General features: G+C 37.4%; 1 protein-coding gene across 14 annotated transcripts in view; it reads left to right on the forward strand.

The window, feature by feature from the left end:
* The window catches only part of dmd (dystrophin), a 2654580-nt gene that overhangs the window by 2335968 nt on the left and 296571 nt on the right, over positions 1-22041 (forward strand). For 8 of the 14 annotated variants that reach the window (XM_039745194.1, XM_039745193.1, XM_039745197.1 and 5 more), the window contains one exon: positions 19340-19399. The exons of the other annotated variants lie outside the window; for them this stretch is intronic. In XM_039745194.1, coding sequence (XP_039601128.1) covers positions 19340-19399 — 60 coding nt within the window. The remainder of the gene's footprint in view (positions 1-19339; positions 19400-22041) is intronic. 14 annotated transcript variants of the gene reach the window in all.

Here is a 22041-nt window from a genome sequence, read left to right on the forward strand (position 1 = left end):
TCCATCACAGGACACATTCGCTCATGTACACACACTTGCTCATCCTGAGCTTGTTAAGAGTTGCCAGTTAAGCAGGCACATATGTCTAGAGATTTTGAGGGAAAAGCAGAAAAAATGATTCAGACATGAGAAGAACATGCAAACTCTACATAAACAGTCTTTGCAGGGGATTCAGACCCATGTAGGCTGCTGTTGTAAGCACGTTGTCGCTGTGCCACTCTGTATATCCATTTTTAAATGACAGAAACACAAAAGTCCATTTGTTTTAAATGACTAAACACAGTACAGTATTCCCTCCAAAACTGGTGGTGTGTTGCATGATGGAAAGAAAACATGGAAGTTATAGTTTTACTGTGTTCTATACATGCAACAATATTTGCAACTCCTGAAATATGGCTTTAATTGTCACTCAGACACTGTGTGTATGGAGTCTGTGCACTCTTCAAGAGTGCATGTGGCTTCTCTATATTTTTTTCCTTATCCAAAAGACATGTTACTCAGGATCCTTGGACTGTCATGGTGTTGGAGTCTGCATAAGTGTACTCTGTGATGTATTTGGTGCTCTCTCCTGCCATGGTTCCTGGTTTATGACCAAAGACAGAAAAGTATGCTTTTCATGACCCCCTGTAATGCAAATACAAGTTGAGAAGATGGATAGATACTTGTGATGACAATAATGCTGTGCTAGATCTCATTTTATTACAGCTCCACTTCCATTTAAGCTAGAAAAAAGCAATATTTTTACATGTAGGTATACAACTCTGCCTAATTTTCTTTGAATCTTAAATAAATGGTGACAACATTCATTAAACCCTCGGGAAAGTGAAAGGGGGGCATCTCTGGATCAGTCCATCACACTGCACAGAAAATGCTTTGACACAACAGCACCCTCCACCTAAGCCAGCAGAACACGTCTTTGTATTTGGCAGAGTGTGCAGGGTCTTCAGCTTGTTATTTAAAGCAAAGATGTATGGAGACGGGCCCAGGCGGTGGGTGATACAAAGCTGAATATGGGTTTGGCATATCTAAATACTGTAGTGTTCAGAAAATCAGGACTCTCACATAGATTTATATAAAGACTTGAGCAGCCAGTAAATATACTTTTATAATAATAATTTATAACACATGAATGATTGTAGCAGGCAGCATGCACAAAACTGGGAGAGCCAGGACTGCTGCTGGCTTATGGAGATCTTCATTAGCTAAGCATTGTAATGGATTCCACTATTCTGTGTCTGAATCCTACTGTCTCAGGGAGGACAGCTAGAGAAAGAAGGAGAGCGGGAGTGTTGCCCTGAGGGATTTCTCACTAGTGACAATGATGCAGGGTATATAAAATATTGTCATACAGTGAAATGCATGACAGTCTGCCATGAGAGGCTGTATGCTTCTAAAAAAACAATTGACATGTGATGTGGGTATATAGTGGTCAGTCTTTTAAAGCGTGTGCTGTGCCATTTCTATCAGTTTCAAATCAGATGAGTGAGGAGCTTCACTTAGTGAATAAGTTATTGAATTCCCAAATAAAAAAATATCACCTGCTCTATGTATTCTTATAGATGATAATGAAATTGTCTGTTGTTATTTTGTGTGGGCAGTAATTTAAGCCCATCAAGATCTTGTTGTGTAATCTAAGAATGGCTAACTAATTACCTTCCAGGTATTTTTACGGTTCATGGAATGCAACTCTAAGAGTTAAGAATCCACCTTTTCACATCGCCAAAGGGCTGCTTCATTGCAACGTAAAGAACCAGCATCATTTAGATTTAGAGATTTGACATGAGTGTGATTAGAGTCGGACTGTATGTCCTGATTCGCACATACTTCAGCTTAGGAAGTTATCTGAAGGCAAATTACTTTATGGCGGAGATGTCAGACATCAGTAGTTAAGGGATGAAGTGTCATCTAGCTGAAGTGTCATTTCATGTGAAGTTGTCAGTAAACCCAACAGATTGAAAGCGGGGTTAGAAAGCTTTATTTTACAGTTTTTCTTTGTTCTTTTTCATCTGGAATTTTCAATGTGGATTTGATCAAGTGTCATTAGTTTCTACATTTTGAAGTGAAAGCAAGAAAATTAGCAATCGGTTAAAAGTCAGTACGGTGTGAAATGACAAGGGTACGTGTGAATTCAGGGTTAGTTTGATATTTATTTATTTTTTTAACCTTCTCTTATACACAATTTCCTGAAAGTTAAACCAACACAAGAGTCAAAGCTCAGGTTTGGTTAGAACTTCTGAAGTAAACGTTACGGTAAATTATAGCAATATTCCTAAATGCACCTCAGCATGAATGTGCTATGTTACATCATATAATAATTTCTTCATTTGTAATAGAGAACAGAAGACTTTCTAACCTGTCACTTATATTTTTTGTATCTTTAAATACTAACCTGTTTTATTCTGCTGTTTATGTGTCTGAACATTTCACTTCAAACTTTAGACTGCCAGTTGCTTAAAAATTGGCACATGTAGCACAGGCTTATTCATTATTGGGCATGAACTTCAAACAACCCTGACAATTTAAGTTAATTGTCAGAATAACATTCATATGTGGCTGTAGCCCAGAAAAAATAGACACTTGCAAACCATAAATAATGATGTAAAAACGTATAATTAAGCATATTGTTTTCTGTAAAATAAGGCGAAGGCAACAAAAATGCAACCTACCTGGTTGTTTTGCTTCCATCTAAAACATCCTCCTAGATTTGACGGCTTTTCAAATTAAACACACACAATTTTAAATTCCATATTTATTATATAATAGACACTTGAATCCCAAAAATAGCAAATCCTTTTTGAAGTTGGTATTTTCCAGTTTTCCAACGTAACATAACCGTTTGCGTAGCCCTCCAATTCTCACTCTCCTCAACTTTGATTTGTAAAACATATGACTGATAAAACAATGTTTTTCATAAGAATAAATTCCCAAGCAAAAAGAAAAAAACACATATACAGTAAAAATGGTTTCAGAAAAACAGTGCTTATAGAAGGATGTTTTTTCAAGGAAAAATCTTCTCAGGCTCTGCTTCTTTTCACCGACTTTGATGAAACTTAAACCAAGCATATCATCAGCCGCAGACATATAGTAGAATATACAGTCATATGAAAAAGTTTGTGAACCCCTCTCAGCCTGCATAGTAATTTACTCTACTTTCAACAAAAAGATAACAGTGGTATGTCTTTCATTTCCTAGGAATATCTGAGTCCTGGGGTGTTTTCCGAACAAAGAGTTTTAGTGAAGCAGTATTTATTGTATGAAATTAAATCAAATGTGAAAAACTGGGTGTGCAAAAATTTGGGTACCCTTGTAATTTTGCTGATTTGAGTGCATGTACCTGCTCAATACTGATTACTTGCAACATCAAATTGGTTGGATTAGCTCGTTAAGCCTTGAACTTCATAGACAGGTGTGTCCAATCATAAGACAAGGTATTTAAGGTGGTCAATTGCAAGTTGTGCTTCCCTTTGACTCTCCTCTGAAGAGTGACAGCATGAGATCCTCAAAGCAACTCTCAAAAGATCTGAAAACAAAGATTGTTCAGTATCATGGTTTAGGGGAAGGCTACAAAAAGCTATCTCAGAGGTTTAAACTGTCAGTTTCAACTGTAAGGAATGTAATCAGTAAATGGAAGGCCACAGGCACAGTTGCTGTTAAACTCATATCTGACAGGCCAAGAACAATACAGGAGTGTCATATGCGCAGGATTGTGAGAATGGTTACAGACAACCCACAGATCACCTCCAAAGACTTGCAAGAACATCTTGCTGCAGATGGTGTATCATTGTTCTACAATTCAGTGCAATTTGCACAAAGAACATCTGTATGCCAGGGTGATGAGAAAGAAGCCCTTTCTGCACTCTTGCCACAAACAGAGTCACTTGTTGTATGCAGATGCTCATTTAGACAAGCCAGATTCATTTTGGAACAAAGTGCTTTGGACTGATGAGACAAAAAATTGAGTTATTTGGTCATAACAAAAAGCGCTTTGCGTAGTGGAAGAAGAACACTGCATTCCAAGAAAAACACCTGCTACCAACTTTCAAATTTGGTAGAGGTTTTATCATGCTGTGGGGCTGTGTGGCTAGTTCAGGGACTGGGGCCCTTGTTAAAGTCGAGGATCAGATTAATTCAACGCAATATCAACAAATTCTTCAGGATAAAGTTTAAGTATCAATCACAAAGTTGAAGTTACGCTATAGTTGGATATTCCAAGACAATGACCCAAAACACAGTTTGAAATCTACAAAGGTTTTCATGAGGGAGAAGTACAATGTTCTAGAATGGCCGTCACGGTCCCTTGACTTGAATATCATCAAACTATCTATGGGATGATTTGAAGCAGGCGGTCCATGTTCGGCAGCCATCAAATTTAAATGATCTGGAGAGATTTTGTATGGAAGAATGCTCAAAAATACCTCCATCCAGAATCCTGACACTCATCAAAGGCTATAGGAGGTGTCTAGAGGCTGTTATATTTGTTATAAAAGGAGGCTCAACTAAGTATTGATGTAATATCTCTGTTGGGGTGCCCAAATTTATGCACTTGTCTAATTTTGTTATGATTCATGTTGCATATTTTCTGTTAATCCAATAAACTTAATGTCACTGCTGAAATACTACTGTTTCCATAAGGCATGTCTTATATTAAAAGGAAGTTGCTACTTTGAAAGCTAAGCCAATGATAAACAAAAATCCAAAGAATTAAGAGAGGTTTCCAAACTTTTTTCATATGACTGTAGACTCTAGAGAAAGTGTAAATATGTACAGTAAATATGCTGTAAAAAAAATTCTGAGCCTACATCTTTCTTCAGTAGTACTTTTTAATTTCAAGCATGCTGCTATTTCTGTTTCCTCATATGACAGTTATAAGACAATAATAGATAATTACTGAACTATTAGATTTTATTTTGCATTGTAAGTTTTTGGGTTGTTGATTCTGTGTGAATATTGTGCATAAATGTTCATAAGTAGCTAGAATAAATAAGCTATGACATTACATAAATTTTCGAGCACAGCCTTACTAATTAACAGGCTGAAGAATTTTCTTGTTCCATGCATACATCATGATGATGGAGTGACTGGAATGTGAGAGATATTTATGGGCCTCATTACACAAGGCTGGCTTTTGTGTGTCAGTACCTGGCTTTCTTTCATGTAAAATATCTTGTTGGTCAATTTGTGCATGTTCTTGCAGATGTTACACCTTAAAGATATGAAGGTCAAAGGGTCTAGCATTAAAACAAAGAAAAAAATCTTAGAATGGCACAAAATTAGGCATGGTATGTGAAAAGTCACCGTTTTGGGGTAGCTTGGTGATGCAGTAGATAAGCCTACTATATCCCCTCATTTGGGTCCCCATTTCCAATCTAATCTAAATTTTATTAAGTTACTTCGTCCATAAAAGTTGAAACTGAATATAGCATCATAACTCTATTTATAGTTCTGGATGAAATAAAGAATCTGGTTTCCAAGTATTTTGTATTTACTTACATTAAAATCTTTAGCCATCATGACGTTCTGAAAAAAATCAACCAAATTTATCAAATTACATTAAATCCTGAAAAAAGTCTACCAAAAAAGATATATTCCTATAGGCATATATAAGCTTTTTATTGATATTTCTTTTTCTTCACATGAACAAAAGCATACTAAAATAGTGGACAGTTTAGAATCACACATGCTGGACTTTGAAATCCGTGTCCAAGACAAAGTTTTATCAATTTTATAAATGAACATCTGGGGCAGTCGGTCATGTACTTGTCTCAGACTCCTTTTCTACAATCTGTCCTGGTTCTTCAATTTAATGATCAACACATATTACTGTTTATTAGTTTTTTTTAAATAGCTTCTACTTTGTTTTTGATGGGTTTGACCAAATTTGTATCCTCATATTTGCTAGATCTGTATTTAGTGAGTGGTATACTCTATTCTTGCGTTTTGCTTTGTAACTTGGCCTGTTATATTGTATTTCTGAGGTGGCACTGACAGATTGGCCATCTACCTCAGGGAAGAGGATTACTTGTGTTCTTTTTTGTGTGTTGTATTTACCCCATCTTTTGACACTCTTGAACACCCAGCCTACCTGTAAGGGGGTTTCTCTCTGCATTGCTTTTCCCAAGATCCCTCCCATGTTTTTTTTTTTCCCTCACAAGGTTTTTTTTGGAAGTTTTTAGTTGTCTTTTTAAAGAGTCAAGGCTTAGGTGCTGCCGAAAGGCAAGGCTGGGGAAGCAGTCATCTCTCTCAAGATTTGAGGACTTCTTTCATTATTTAAAAATAGCTACAAAATTCAAATAAATGCAAATATACAAGGTTACCTAACCAGAATTGAAGAGTGAAATTTATATATGTTTTTTTTATTTTATGGAAAAACAATTTTTATTTATACAAGGTTAATTTGAACCTTTAATGTCATCCATTAATAAAAATTGACATACACACACATGTGCATATATACAGCTGTGTAAGCCCATGCTGTAAAAAGCCTGGGCTCCTAGAAACTATTGAAATTTTTGTAAAAAAATTGAAATGCACAGTCGGTAGTTTCGTTTTGCTGACGTGCTCGCCTCCCTTGTCTATCAGCAGCTAAGCGAGTTTCTCTCTCCTTGGAGTTTTAGTTTTGCTGATGTGCTCACCTCTCTTGTGCATTAGCAGCTAAGCAAGTTTGTCTTTTGTCAGCAGTTTCACTTTGGCAACGGAGTCGCTTTCTTTCAGCTTCATGCTGTAGCCTTGTACAGTGGAAACTTGGATTGTGAATAACTTGGTTTGTGAGTGTTTTGCAAGATGCGCTAAAATTTTTAATAAATTTTGACTTGATAAACAAGCGAGGTCTTGCAATACGAGTAGTACGTATACGCTTTATCTGCTGAGCGTCACATGATCACAACTGAGCTGATGATTCTTCTTTCTCTCGCTGCGGGATTGTGGGTAATCGTCTCCCAATCTTGGGCTCAGTCGGCGTGCCTCACTCATATAGTCAACATCCATACGACAGTATACTGTTTACTATAGCATTGTGACCACAAGTGTGTGTTGTAACGTGTTAGTCTCTGTCTTGCACCCCAAAACACGAAGCTGAGTCTCAGTACTTTAGCAACACCAGCTTTATTCAGCCTGATACAGGAACAGCACAGTTATTTATTGTAACGGGATCTGCCATACTCCTACACACAGACACAGCAGTCAGGCAAGGTCAGAGCCAGGTTAGTGGCCAAGTAATACAGTGCCTTGCGCATTTATAATGTTCCTTGTATCACCCATCAACGGGAGGCGCTTATAGCATGTCCGCGATCTTTACAGATTCGCTTTTATGGCGAACTGCTACAAACAGCCTGTGGTTGTTTCGGGACACTCTTCCGCGTCTTGTCCTGTAGGGTGGGTAGAAACCCATTTACACCAGCCATGATTCTTTTCAACAGTAAAGTGCAGGTTAATTTGTTTTATGTATTTTTACTTTATATTTTGTATTAATCATTTTTATGTGAATAGTTTTGGGTTGTGGAATGAATCATCTGAGTTTCCATTATTTCTTATGGGGAAATTCGCTTTGATATAGGAGTGCTTTGCATTACAAGCACGTTTCTGGAACGAATTTTGCTTGCAATCCAAGGTTCCACTGTACTTCTTTCTTCTTTTGATTCCTTAATTTGGAGCTGCCTTTCCGGCTCCTTGAGCTTCATGCTGTAGCCTCGCACTTCTGGGCCAGACAGACACACACAATTCACATGTAGACGTTTATATACAGTATAAGATACTGAACTGATATTGTTTAAAGTCAATATACTGTACTTGTCGTTTTTTCAGAATTGCAGTAAGAGAGAGAGCGAGAGAGAGGTTATGAGCACACACTGACATACAGCGCATTGCCGCACCCACCACAAGACAAATCAACTCAGGATCCAGATTAGGCCCCGAATGCAGCCATGCAATGGGTGACCCCTCAGCACCACACTAGTTCAGATGAAATGGAACCAGTGTGAGGTTTTTTTTTTATGGTGGCTGGAGTGCCAATTCTGCCACCAACCCCCAAGTTTTTCCCTGCAGGTTGGAGGGCCGACATGCATGGCTGGATGCAGATTAACGTCATACCGAGGACAGAGCAATTGCAGGAAGAGTACCATATTTTATTATGATCTACTGATACAGTTAATACAATCCCCTTTCAAATGGGGTCACATTTTTGAATTGACGACCCATCTCTATCCCTGATTTATTGTTCAAGATTCCCATCTTCAATTCAAAAGTGCAACCACATGTGAATCGGTTTCCTGGTTGTGGTCTACTTTCTTTTTACAGAGGTATCAATTTACAATATTTTAGCAAGAAATGCATGTGTTTTACACATTGTAAGCACATAACTGTATGACTCGACGTGTGCATTGTGTGACACAAGTAATGCAAGATATTTTTTCATAGGTATTTTTGATATTGTTTGGTGTTGCCCAGCGTTGGTGTTTGTACGCTTACTTTGGAACATAAACATTGTTACTCTATTGTGCATGAGTTTTCTTGTCCATCACTACAAACAAATGAGGGAAGTAAGATTTTAAAAATATGGAATCTTTAGATAGAGTGTTCCCTTAAGGATAAATTGGATGTGTTGGTGTGTTAAAACAAAAAGAGAAAAGAATTCCAAAAATGCAAAGTGCTCAACTAGAATATGAACGTAAAAAATAAAAGTCACTACATAGCAATGAATTTAATTATGCGCTTGCTTAAAAAACAAAAAAATTGAACAGTTTAATGAAACAGAGAAACTGCTGCAAAAAACAAAATGATTGACAGAGTAAAACTAATTCAAAATAGAAAAGATTAGGAAAATAAGTTACGGAAAGAGAAAAAAAACTCCAAGGCCGAGAGAGTAATATTTCTTGGAAATAAAAAAAGGAATGCTACGTATGATTTTTTGACAGAAAATCAAGTTTGTTCACGCGACACTATATCATTGTGGCTGTGGGAGCGAGCATTTTGGTTTCTTTGTATCATATAAACGTCACAATTGATTTACATTTGTCCACAATAAAACAAGCAAGAGCTTGTAATATAAAAAACATGCATTTCACAACAGTATAACATAAACAGCAGTAATAAATAACATTTAAGTAATGTAACAGCATTTCAGTATTGACTCCGAAGTTGCAATTAGGTATCTCCAATAGTTGAGCATGAGCTGACATGTGAGAACCTGGTCCTCAGACCAAACATTCTTAAAGCAGCCAGCCACCACTACAGAGCTACATAGATCCTTGTGAAATCGTACATTCTTTTGTAAGACAGCTGCTTCAGAGATGTAACTGCAGCAGGGCAATTTCAGGGAACAGCAGTTCACATCCACAGCTGCTGTAGTTTAGCCAAGGAGTCCTCCTCCCGAGGTCAAAAGAGGGAGCGGCAACAAGTGAGAACTTGGAGGAAATCTTATCTAAACCAGCCAGATATTTCTGTTGATGCCAGATCACAAGTCATGGGAATCTGATAAAACAGATGAGCCTGTTATTTGCTGTCCAGAGGCAGATTCGGAAGGAGTTGGAACTCTTAGTAAGGAAAAACACATAAGAGCCCAGTTCCTCTGTTACCCAAAGCAAATTGTGTTGATCATCCCTCTAATCCTAAAGTCTGTTGAGCTTCCCATTCATTTTACTCATTTATAACTAGACATAACATACCAAATAGAAACCAACAAAGCCAGATCATGCACAAAATGAGGCATTGTCTTTTACAGTGCTGCCCTCTTTTTTGACATTGTGTCATTCAGGAAACAACAATGGTTTTGGTGTCATTTTCATATAATACCAGAAAACATCAGAAAAATATCTTTGGATGTAATCTTTAGATAATAATTTTAGATACAAGCAAAATGCACGGCTACCAGCACATTAGTAAATAAATCAAATAACACATTTTGACCCATAAATGTGGAATAACAAATCAAATAACTTGTTTCTGATTTTGATCGCTTCACTAAACATCTGATAGGACACTTAAGGCCTGTAGAGTCACCAACATGAAACTTCAATTCCACTCCTGAGGGTATTTGTTTCTAGAGTCACTTGAAACGCTGGTAGTTATAGAAATAGTTCTGAACTGAACACATTTGTAAAGTTTGTCGCCAAAGCAATATAGTACCATCACTCTTAAAAACACTTGCTATGTTCTTGACAGCTGTATCAGTTTTGATGGCGGACACATTTGAATACATTCTGTGAAAAAAGTTAATTTTTTCATAATTTTGTATATAAACACATAGTTACACATTATAAATCAAAAATGCTGTTGGTTAGTGTGATGTTATAATGCTTCAGATTCCGAAGAACCTCAGTTTGATTCTTAACCTTGTCACGTTAGTGTAAAATTATCATGTTCTCCCCATTATTACATTGGTTTCTTTGAATTCTGTCATTTTCTGTCATATGCAAGTTAAACAGTCAATGCTAATTTTAAGATTCCACTTACACAGGTAAACATTCAGTTCTCAAAAATACTTGAAAAGGTTAAACTAACCACCAGTGATGAAATGTGCATTTCTACTGCACAACTATTTCTTTCATACAGAGACATATCACCTAAAAATGTTCAATTAAAAATGTAATTAAAAATAGCGATTTATTTTATTAACTGTAAAAATTAGACATTTGGCACCAGTACAGAAAGAAAAGTATTTTAATGGGCAATTACATTCTCAGCTTGCTCAGCCAAATATCTGCTCCTGCACACCCAAGAGTAAACGCTTTTTCATTACCATTTATCCCACCTTCCTCTTCTGTTAAAAATCCAAAATTCCAATTTCAGAGAATTCTGTAATGACTTGGAACATCTTCAGGTATAAAATATCCCCGCCTTTATATTTTTGCATATAAAATAATTTTAATTTGGAAAGAGAGATGTATTTGTTAAGCATTAGCAGCAATTAGCTCAACCTGAAAAAGTAAGAATGAAAAAAGAAAAAATTGTTAGAATAAAGTTAATAGTTTATGTGCAAAGTAAAACACACACAATCCATGAACACCTGGCACAATTTTACTGGAATGAAGAAACTAATAAAAAAAATATTGCTTTGTTTCATAGTGGTTATAATTACAATAAAGGGATGAGTCACAAACATAAAATACATTTCTTAAGAAACTACTGAGTTTGAGCACGAGGACAATGCTGACCTGCTTATTTATTTAAAATTAAATATTTTTGTGTGAGGAATTACCAACACTATTAAGAAGTAGTAATCTGGGAGTTAATCGCTCCACCATTCCAATCAGAATGCAGAATGGCTTGCAATAAGCAGGAGCAGGTCCCATTAGTGAACCCTTAGTGGTAGTTGGCCAAATAGTAAAATCACAGTGCATATAGTATGTTATATTCATAGCTTACTTGTATTAGTCCAGAAGAAAGGTAGAGCACAACTTCTCATCAGCACCAGGCAGAATCCACCAACTCACTTACTCCAGTGGCATTCTCTTCAACATCAGCTGAAATTTTGGTTGAAATTGTATCATTTTTCAACACTGCAGCTCTAGTTTGTTAAGCCCAGACAGCAGAAGCAGGAGATTTTGAGGGCAAGGCAGGTGTAAATAAATGGAAACTGCCAAACATGTTTTAGTTTCAGAGGTCCTTTGTGCCAAGTTTTGATTTTGAACTGTTCAAAAGGTTAATTAGAAGGTCTTAGACCCCTTGTATTTTGCATGTTGATTCTAACCCTTGTGAGGTACAAACCCATGCCCCAGCAAGCACAGACCCCAGTTGCTTACTGGCCCCCTGGCCAGTAGACCTTAATAACAGAAGGTAAGGGAGGGAGTAACAATATATGTGGAAGGATATTTCAGTTGCGTCCTAACAGCCACTGAGCGACTCTCGGGATGGACTTGGGAGATGAGCAAGAATAGCACAGTGGTGACTGCCTGCTATGGGCATAGTGCCCCCCTATAGACTTGGTGGCAGCAACCCATCTGTCAAGCCCTTTTTTGAACGCCTGCAGGGCAGAATATAAGTTCTGGTCCCATGGACATAGTCTGTCAGATTCTGTGGGGACAGCCTGGGGGAGCTCTCACATAGTGATGATACAAGGACTGTGGTGATTCAGCCTGACCCAAACATGATTCTTAGAGGCAACAGATTAAGCACTGGAAGTACTTCTGGGTCTGGAGTTAAAAGAGAGCACTCCTCTCGGTTCAGGATTCAAAGTCAAAAAGGGAGATGAACAACAATCGAGTAGGGCGAGTGGAGGAATCAGAGGTAATAAAGAACTGAATATAGTGCGGTGCTGTACTGTTGGGTGTTGGAACCCTTTGTGGCGCTGTGAGGAAGAAACGTGTACAAGGTACACGTTGGTGGTTAAATAAAAGATAAATAAAAGGGCTGTATTTGAGGTAGTTGTGTCTGAGGTTGGCCACATCTATATTATATATATAAAATCCAACGTCTGTCTGTATGTCTGTCTGTCCACTTTTCACAGTGCCAACGTTTAATGGTAAAGTGTACCTACCTTCTGCTTGGACAGAATTACATTTTTTTATTGATTTTTAAAGTTTGTCCTGGTTCACTACTTTGTGGATGGAGCCGTGGGAGACAGCTAGTCCTCAATAAGTGTAAAATACTTGGCAGGGTAGGCAACATGGGATAGTGGCTTAACAGATGGAGAATAAAACATTAAGTCCCAAGTTCATTCCGATTGTGCCCTAAATTTAGAAACATGTAGAAAGTGGGACTATATGAGCAAAGTGCAATAGAGTGGTGTTACCCAAATAGTCCAAAGGCCATGTCTTTACACATTGGTGGCTTCTGCTTTCAATGTCAGTGTCACAATGGTTATCCAAAGTATGCTCTGAATGATAAACATGGAGAGGCAGGTGAAGAGTTGGGGAGACCCTAGTGTACCATTTATTGTGTAGATGTGACCTTTCACTGGCCCTACTACTCTAGTAAGAAGATCCTGATGAGGCAGTGTGGATCATTACATTCCTTTTCATCTTTACTTTTTTTGGCTGTCTCTTGCTCTATCTCTTTTGTATTTTGGGCCTCTTTCAGTCATCAGATCATTTGCAGTTCCCGTGAAACAAATGGGAGCCCCATTTATTAGTCTTCTAGATTTAAGTATTCACTGCGGAGAAAACAGACTGAACACTGAAAGTTCCAGCAGGTGGCTCCGTCCCTTTTGATAAACATTAACACATGTACCCTGTGAAAACACCCTTTTGGAACATCCTTATTACCACAAATGCAAACATTATCCATTCTATGGTATGTCCGAAAAAAGCATCCTTCGATAATTCTTTCAGTGAAACTTAACACACTTCATCAAGGAAAAATAAGCCCATTTTCAACATTCCATGGGTCTCCTGACTTGTATCATTTTAAAAGGAAAACAGGAACAGTGATTCCCTTGTAGACAATGGACCATTATCATTCAGTTTAATTACTTGAATTACTTGTGAAGTGGACCTTCATGTAGGTTACCTCTCAGAAATGAATGTTGAAGCTTAGTGCATTTTTTTGAATTCCATTATTTGAAAGTTGAAAAGTATCAATCAAGTAGATTGAAATTGAAGAGCATACTCTTTCTATTATTTAAATATGCCATAATGTGGCACTGTATTTTTAACTTAACTATTTTTTGTGCAAAAATCCTAAAGAAGCCTTTCAGTGGGTTAAGACAACAATGTAAATGTGAACATGCGGTATGTATTAACTGTTCATTTGAAAGATTCTCCTTATTAAAAGCACCCAGAAGATGTTGGTACTGTATAGTTAAATCTACTCCTTGAATCTTGGCATTCACTTTTCCTTTTTCCAGTGTGGTTTGATTAATGTTGAATGGTATCATGTGTCTGACTATTTAGATAATCTTAAGTGAAGACCGTGAAAAAACTGAAAAACAAAGGTTATGAAAAGAAAAATATTTAAAGAATGTTTGTACCTGACTTGACCTAAGACAAAAAGCGCCTTGTGCTAAATTGCTTCTGCTGTTTTTTTTTTCTCTCTTTGGATTAAATCTTTATGGTTCACTTCTTCCCAAGTACTCACAATAACTACTTAAATCTGTCTTTGGTTAAAATGAGCTTTGCAAGCCCTTTCTATTCATTAATTAGGCGTAAATTGTTTAATTTCAAGTTAATGTGCTGAAGCACCATTTGAGCAGGATAGGCAAGTATTGGACCTGAGACCATATTTGTGCAATGGATCAAAGATATTGCACAAATTACAAGTTTTAGTAGAAGACAAGCAAAATAAATTATCTTTATCTGTTCTTCCTAAGATCTTATTGCACATTTTGGTTGTCATATTAGATATAATTTTCCTTCTCTGAAAAGTGTAGTTCTTCTTAAATCAGTCGTTCAGGACATCTATGTGTAAATTACCAAAAAGAATGAAACAGTGATTATGAATAGTATAATCATTCACTCCAAACTCACATAGCTAAGGAATATAATTTGTGAGCCTTATTTTAGAGAATTTGCACTACAATAAAAATATATTAATGAGTTAGAATGTACAAATACGTAAATAATGTAATGTATTATTTCAGACAGATCAATTATAAAGTGCTGTAGTAGGTTTGAGAATACTATATTGTTAAACTTAACTGCAGTTCCGTCTAATGGAAGTAGGGGGCATAGTTCTAAGTAGTTATAAGTAATAATAATAATAATTCTTTGCATTTGTATAGTGCTTTTCTCACTACTCAAAGCACTCAGCAATTGCAGGTTAAGGGCCTTGCTCAAGGGCCCAACAGAGCAGAGTTCCTATTGGCATTTACGGGATTCGAACCAGCAACCTTCCAATTGCCAGTGCAGATCCCTAGCCTCAGAGCACACAGATAAATTATTTGAGACGTTATGCTTGCATGATTAGCTTAAACAGAAGTTATGTTGCGTCTTTTCTAGTCACCAAAGCAAAATATCAGAAATAATTTAAAGCATGATTATGAAACAAATGTAGCTTTTAATGTACACTAGATAGATAGATAGATACTTTATTAATCCCAAGGGGAAATTCACATATGCATATAGTGCAGTATAAAGTACCAATAAAGAGTTTATTAACCAAAAAGGAAGGGGTGTACAAAAGGACAATGTAGAAAATCGATGAAGAAAGAAGAATCCTGTGTGCATGTAACAGTCATTGAGTTCTGAATGTGTGCATAAGGTGTTTTATCCATTTTCATATCAAAGTATCTCTGTATCTCTCCAATGCATTTCTCCATACCCCAGCTTCCTTCCCTCCTGATAGATAAGTTGTCAAAACACCAGATGCCCTTTCTGACATAACCCTCCCCATTTATCTGAGCTTGGGACCAGCACGAAGAAACACACTGGTTTGTGCATTATGAGTGCTTGTTCAGTTTTACCTCTGAACTTAATAATCAACAAGCCTGTGGGATTGACTGAGCATTAAACCCCAAGAGTGGTCACTCCCTAAGTCAGAGGCAGCCCTGTATTAACAACAGAGACATCATGTTGTAACATCCCTGGTGTCTTTGCACTGAGTGAGACTTCCTTGGAACTGGAGGGGTCAGATGTTTGTTGCAGAATCCCTGGTCTCTTTTCTATTAGAGAAATAACACAGTCTCATGCATTCTGTACTGAACCATGTGTCCAATGGCAGCTAGGATGTGTGGCCTTTTCTGTTATTCCCCCAACAGCCCTCTTAGTGTTTAGCAGAGAGTTACAGTAGGTAACATTGGCTAGTGCAGGGTGGAGTGCACCATAGTGGTCTGGGAGTGCATAACTGTTTAAGACTAAGACCATACTTCTGTCTATTAATTCTAATGTCTGTGCCTTTTTAATTATAGGAACAGACAGGATAACGAAAAGGAATGTCACCCCCAGTGGTGTCCACCCTTCTGTTCCATGGTTACACTTGTAGTACTAGGGTGTTGTACCGTGTTAGCCGTTATGGATGTAGTGAGAAATCAAGCAAAATGACACCTTTTATTGGATAACTAAAAAGATTACAATATGCAAGCTTTCGAGGCAACTCAGGTTGCCTGAAGAAGGGGCCTGAGTTGCAATGAAAGCTTGCACATTGTAATCTTTTTAGTTAGCCAATAAAAAGGTGCCATTTTGCTTGACTTCTTACTGCATGGTTACACTTGCTAAGCCACGCCCTTATCCTGTGCCATCTTAACATTCCTGAAATACCTAATTACATCACACCACACAACTGTTTGCTGTTTATAGGAAATATGTAATTAATATACTATTAGTATGTACATATGTAATATTAATATGAGGTGAAACACAAAATTGGATTGGTAAAAAAAAATATATTTATTGATGAATTACAACATTCTAAACATTGTCACCTTCTATATACTCCCCCTCCTGATCTCTACACCGCTCCATACGTATCTTCCATTGATTGAAACAGTGCTGGAAGTCTTCTTACTAGAGGCTCTTCAACAGGCTTGCCATTTCTGTCTTCACTTCATCCATTGAAGAAAAATGTGTTCCCTTCAGGTCACTTTTGATTTTCGGGAACAAGTAAAAATCACAGGGAGATAAACTGGACAAATAGGGAGGATGACCGAGGACAGGAATGTTTTTGTCATTCAAAAACTGTTCTACAGAAAAAAAGAAAATTTGCAAGAAATTTGATGTTGATTCGCTGTCCGATTTTTTCACCTGACAATAACATGGCAACTCGTGTAGGGATTGTTGTGCAAATACTGACTGGGCTATTCACAGGGTATACCTAGCCAGTCGTGGTTTGAAAGGGTGTGTAGGAGGGGATATAGTTCTATGATTCACGTCCAGCCGACCACCAGACGATTTTCCAGGAAAGCCCCAAGCTCAGTCCGGTTATTTTTGTGTCTCACCTCATATGTTATCAGTCTGACAGAGTAAAAGAAACCCACACACAATGAATTCCTGATTTATCCTTGGGTACCATACTAGTAAATGGGAATTGGAGGACTAGACAAGTTGCTCCCACATTGGAGACATAAAAACAGTATTGACCTAAGATAAAGCAAACGGCTTAAAGGCTGCCCTTAAAAGGGAGCACAAGCCTGACAACTCATGGAACTGGTTCTCCTCAGGCTTGGACAGGAGATGTATCCCATGTGGGACCTTCCTGCCAAAAGATCAATTACTCATGTGTCCAAGTTTAAATTGTGCGAAGGCTGACTAGCAAGAAGTAAAATTAAAACAAAGATTTTGAGAAAGAAAGAAAGAAGGGAGATGAATTTTGTTGTGGCGTTGGAAAGTTTCATTGTGGCAAAAAACATTCCAAGTAATAAACGAGGCAAAAGAAGGTTATAATAGCTGGGCATGGTAGGGAAGCTAAGGTTTTGTTTAGCTGCCTTTATAATTTGGTATTGTAATACGTATCTATCAAAGTTGAAAATGGAGATACCACACACAACTGGTAGTTTAGCTCTTCTGGTTTATCCAAAGTACAAAGTATTTTATTGAAAATCAGCCTGCTTCACGACCTCCATGCTCTAATGTGAACTCTCACACTGTTAAATCAACAAGTCCACAAATCAACCTACCTTTAACATCTACCACAACACTGGCTCATTCACTCACCCACTCTCTCTCTCTACGGTACTACACACTACTTGCTTTCTCTCTCACTCTCTTTCTCTCTTTCTTTCTCTCTCTGTCTGTCACTCTCTTTCCTTGCCGCTGTTTCATGCACTCCCTGTTTAGTCTTTCCAGTCTAAACAAACTAAAAAGTGGTACTGTCCTTGCTCATTCTGTCCAGTCCAGCCTACATTCATTCCGTCTAGACCAGGCTTCCCACAAGTTTTTGCCTGTCATGGCCAACTTAGAGGGTTGAAAATTACAAGGCATTTATTACCTGGTCTTGTATGCATTTGTGATCGCCAATATTCCACATACCATGCGCATGGAGCTCTCACTACAGAGTCAATCTTCACTCCCACTAACATTCTTTTGAGATGAAAACTGCCATTTTCCAATGCATAGCAGCAGTCAGAGCTGTAATCAGTAAGTGTAAGCTTTTCATCTTGGTTCGCTATCTCTCTCCACTGCCATTATGTCACCAGTCTCTAACGAGCACCCAGATGAAAACAGGTTTCACCACACAGAATTAAAATATTATCCCTTAGCTTTACATGCTTTCTAATAGGAATTAAGGCTAATATTTTTAAGGCCATTTTGTGTTTCTCATGGAATGGGTAACAGTTGGGACTTAAACCCCAATGCCTTGTGGTCCAACGTGTTGCCCTCTGTACTTTATGAAAATCACCACAGACTGACTGCTACACATGAAACATCATAGCAACTTTTATGAGTCTTTTGATGATAAATTATCTTTTGGTGAAGTGGGATTTTTGTAAAGCCTAAGTGTCATGAGAATAAGCCATAAGTGAAAACCATTTTTCCTTTGATTGTTTAAAGATAGCCAAACAAGTATATTAATACATACAAATTAAAACATCTTTCTAACGTCTAAACCTAAATGCAACCTTCTTATCCATTAGCACTATAGGAATTGTTTCTGAAACAGCTCCAGAACTAAAGCTTCCTGTAACTTCTCCCACTCCACTGATGTCACATTCCTGCATGGCACTTCTTTTCCCTTTCTCTTTAGTGCATTACATCTCCTTGTTGTCATTCTTTCTTCCAGTACGTCGTCCATTCCGTCATTGCTGTCTCCAGCCTAATCATGGCAAAGCATTTTTTCGCTCTTTGATCACTCTCCCCTGTCTGCTCACCACCGCCCAATGCAATGTATGTGACACCTCCTTTAAAATCCCGCAGTATCTCAATTGGTATAATAACTATTTTAAATTGTCCATTTGTTGATCAGTCATTTGTTTCTTTTAAAATAATTGAGGTGTATTTATATTAATTTATTTTTTGGTTAAATAGGGCTGTCTCCTTTTTGCTACATATATGGATATGTGAAGATGTGTTTTTTTTGTACTTTTTAATTATTTTCTTAGGTTATTCAGTGTTAAAGAGGCTATATTAAAAGGTGACGATGATTGATTGCACTGCTTATATTTACTTGACTATTAGTGCTTCATTAAGGTTGACTGATTAGAACATTGATTGATTGTCACATTTATTGAGTCCAAAGTAGGGGTGAAATGTGAGAATAGCATTTTTAACATTACCTTTTCTGAGAAAGTTCCTGACAACATTTATATACTTGCTTTTCACATTGAAGCAATAAATAATTTTATGTTTGCTGTCAGGTTACCAATAAAATTTACAATAGTGGCAAGTGTGGCAAAATTTGAATGCATCATCAGCAGATTTAAAAACTGTACTCTGTCTTGTCTCTTGCGGTATACTAATTGAAAGTAATTATAATGTTCAACAGTTCTCTAACACTAAAAGATACAATTGAGTTCTCTTGTTTCCATAAATCTAATCAGGTTTCCATGGAAACCTCCAGAAACTCAGGGCAAATGAAGGAGGGAGGAGAGATCTCCAAGGTAATGTATACGCTCCAGTTTTACCGAGGACTATTCTTATAGTAAAAAATTCTGGATAAATGCATGCCTTATGCCTGCACTCAGACCCTCATCTTTTTTTTTTTTTGGTTATACAGTAAGCTGCTCATTTTCCTCCAAGCCATTGTGACGTATAGATTTTTTTGCTTTCTTTGAATATGAATTTTGGATCACCCTCTGTGATGTTCTCCCACTGTGATTTTTTTTATTATTTTCTGTCGTGCACCATTTCCTCTCGAATGATTAAGTCCTCACCGGAAGTGCAAATCGATGGTGTTGCTCTAGTTCTCATTTCATCATTGCTGCCATTATTTGTGTCCTGAAGCTTTTATTTTCAGTTTGGCAGGCTTTGTTTTTCTTCATTGCTCTTTGCAACTTCATCAGATTTTGTGATGGTTTTCTAGCCTACTCTTTAATTCATTGGAATCTTTATCTTAGCAAGCAGGATCATGTAAGTAACAAATGAAAAATCTCACGGTATAGCATGTGGCCATCCTTCAGTGCTGCTTATAATTCAAAGATAGCATTTTGTGTTTTTTTTTTTTTTTTTTTTCATTTTGGAATGAATCCCAATAAACATTTTTAATGACAAAGGCATGCATGTATTTTTAAGTTTTCTGCCTATAAAATATGTTGAGTTTTGAAATGTATATTGTTTGAAGATAATGCGACCTCTCTTAAGCCAAAATAATGCCAAGGAGACTGAAGTATCCAAAGAAAAAAATTTTAATAAAGACAATAACATAAATGACAACTGTGTACACAATCAACAATGAAAAACACACTCAAGTAAATAGTAAAGCCTCTGGTCTTTCTGGGACCTCTATAAAGGGCTTTTGAACCCTGACAGTTACCAGTGGTGGCTAAAGCACTTCTTCAGCATTATATAAATGCTCATCTCTCATCTCTCTGCCTCTGGTCATCCTTTCTAATGCTAGTTGAGTGCATAGTCCTCATATAGTTCTCTTCATATATTCTGCCACCACCTTCAGCCATGTCTTATTTGGCTTTATCCCCCATCTCTCCATCTTGGTTCTCCAAGTCAATCTTTGCCTTTTGCTCCATATTCTCATAGTCTTCATAACTTCAGGCTTGCTTGGCTTTTGTTTCGGAGGTCACTTAAAAACCACTTTCTTAGGGACCACTTCTGGACAGGCCTCAGAATCACTTCAAGATTTGGGGGCATTTCCTCTAGTAAGTCCAGGCTTCAGTTCCCTTTTGTGGCCCATTGGTAAGCCTAAAAAGGTAATAGAGAGTCAGACAGTTCTGCCCAGTGTTGGGTTGTCATAACATTGACACTTTCCTTCCGTAACTGTGTCTCTGTCTATAACTCTTCCAGGCCCACAGCCCCAGCAGGGTTTATACAATTGCATTAGCATTGCCTGCAAGCTCAGCCGTGACCAACCCATACTACACTGGATACTCAGGTTCATTAAGTATACTTAACTCATTGATTCATTTTCTCTGCCTACTTACAGTATTCTGTTACAAGTTCTCAAGGAGTCAGAGCCTCTGCCCGCAGCACCAATTAATCATTTACATCTACGCTCACTCACACTGTACCAACAATCAACGTTTGACATTTGCCAGGAAATCAAACTACTCAAAACAACTCCTTGCTGACATAATGAGAACATGCCAACTTCAGTCCAGTTGTGAGACAGCAGCACTGACCAACACACTGTAATAATGCCCAATATTATTATTAATCATTCAGTATTTCCATCCATACATTATAAAGTGGGCTACAGCTATGCCACACCAGATCTTCTACAGCCAACAACAGGTAAGCCCTTGGTGTGACAACCTGTTTATCACAGAAAATTACTTAGCTCTTTTTTATTAAATTTTTTTGATAACCTCTTTTCAAAATACTTTTTGAAACTTCCTTAAATGCAGTAGTAACTTTTAGAGCCCAGAAAGCAAAAATGATGCTTAAAGAACAATTTGGATAATCACCAGTTGTCCTACGAAAAAGGAATTTCTTTCTTAACTTTTAAGCACATCATGATATTCAATTACTCAGCACTCCATTCTTTTTTATCTCTACGTGGCCACTTGGGCACAGAATATTTCTGATTCTTTTACTTCCAATGAGACTTTGTTCGTGATTGCTCTGATTCATAGATGCTGCTGTGCTGTAGCATGAATGGGTAGCACGGATATATAGTTTTTACCTCTGTTGTTTTCCAGATCCAGCATTTTGGGTTTGAATCCCACGCCTGGATGCTTTCAGTGCACATTAGTATAATTAGCATTTTAAAACTATCATTCTGTCCAGATTGGGTTACCTTCCTTTGCAGCAACAGAATTTGGCAGTTGGCAATTTGAATAAGTGGAATGAGTAGGTAAAAACTGTAGGCTTCATGCATTTATCCTCTCAAAAAACTTTGTATTTAAGAAAGTAAACTTACGAACATCATTTCTGCTTCCATTCTTACTGATAAATGCAAACATTTTGATTGTCTAATTAGAATTTAACACAATTCTGTGTGTAAAACAACATCTGCCCTCAAGGTCACTGAACTCCTTACTCAGTAAGCAGCCATTCATTCATAAAGAGGTGAGTGCTGTGACAAAAAAACAATATTGTGTTTGTCACAATATGGTGTGCTTATCAAAGA

The sequence above is a fragment of the Polypterus senegalus genome, chromosome 2 (genome assembly GCF_016835505.1).
Source record: "Polypterus senegalus isolate Bchr_013 chromosome 2, ASM1683550v1, whole genome shotgun sequence".
In the NCBI taxonomy this organism is placed as follows: Eukaryota; Metazoa; Chordata; class Cladistia; order Polypteriformes; family Polypteridae; genus Polypterus; species Polypterus senegalus.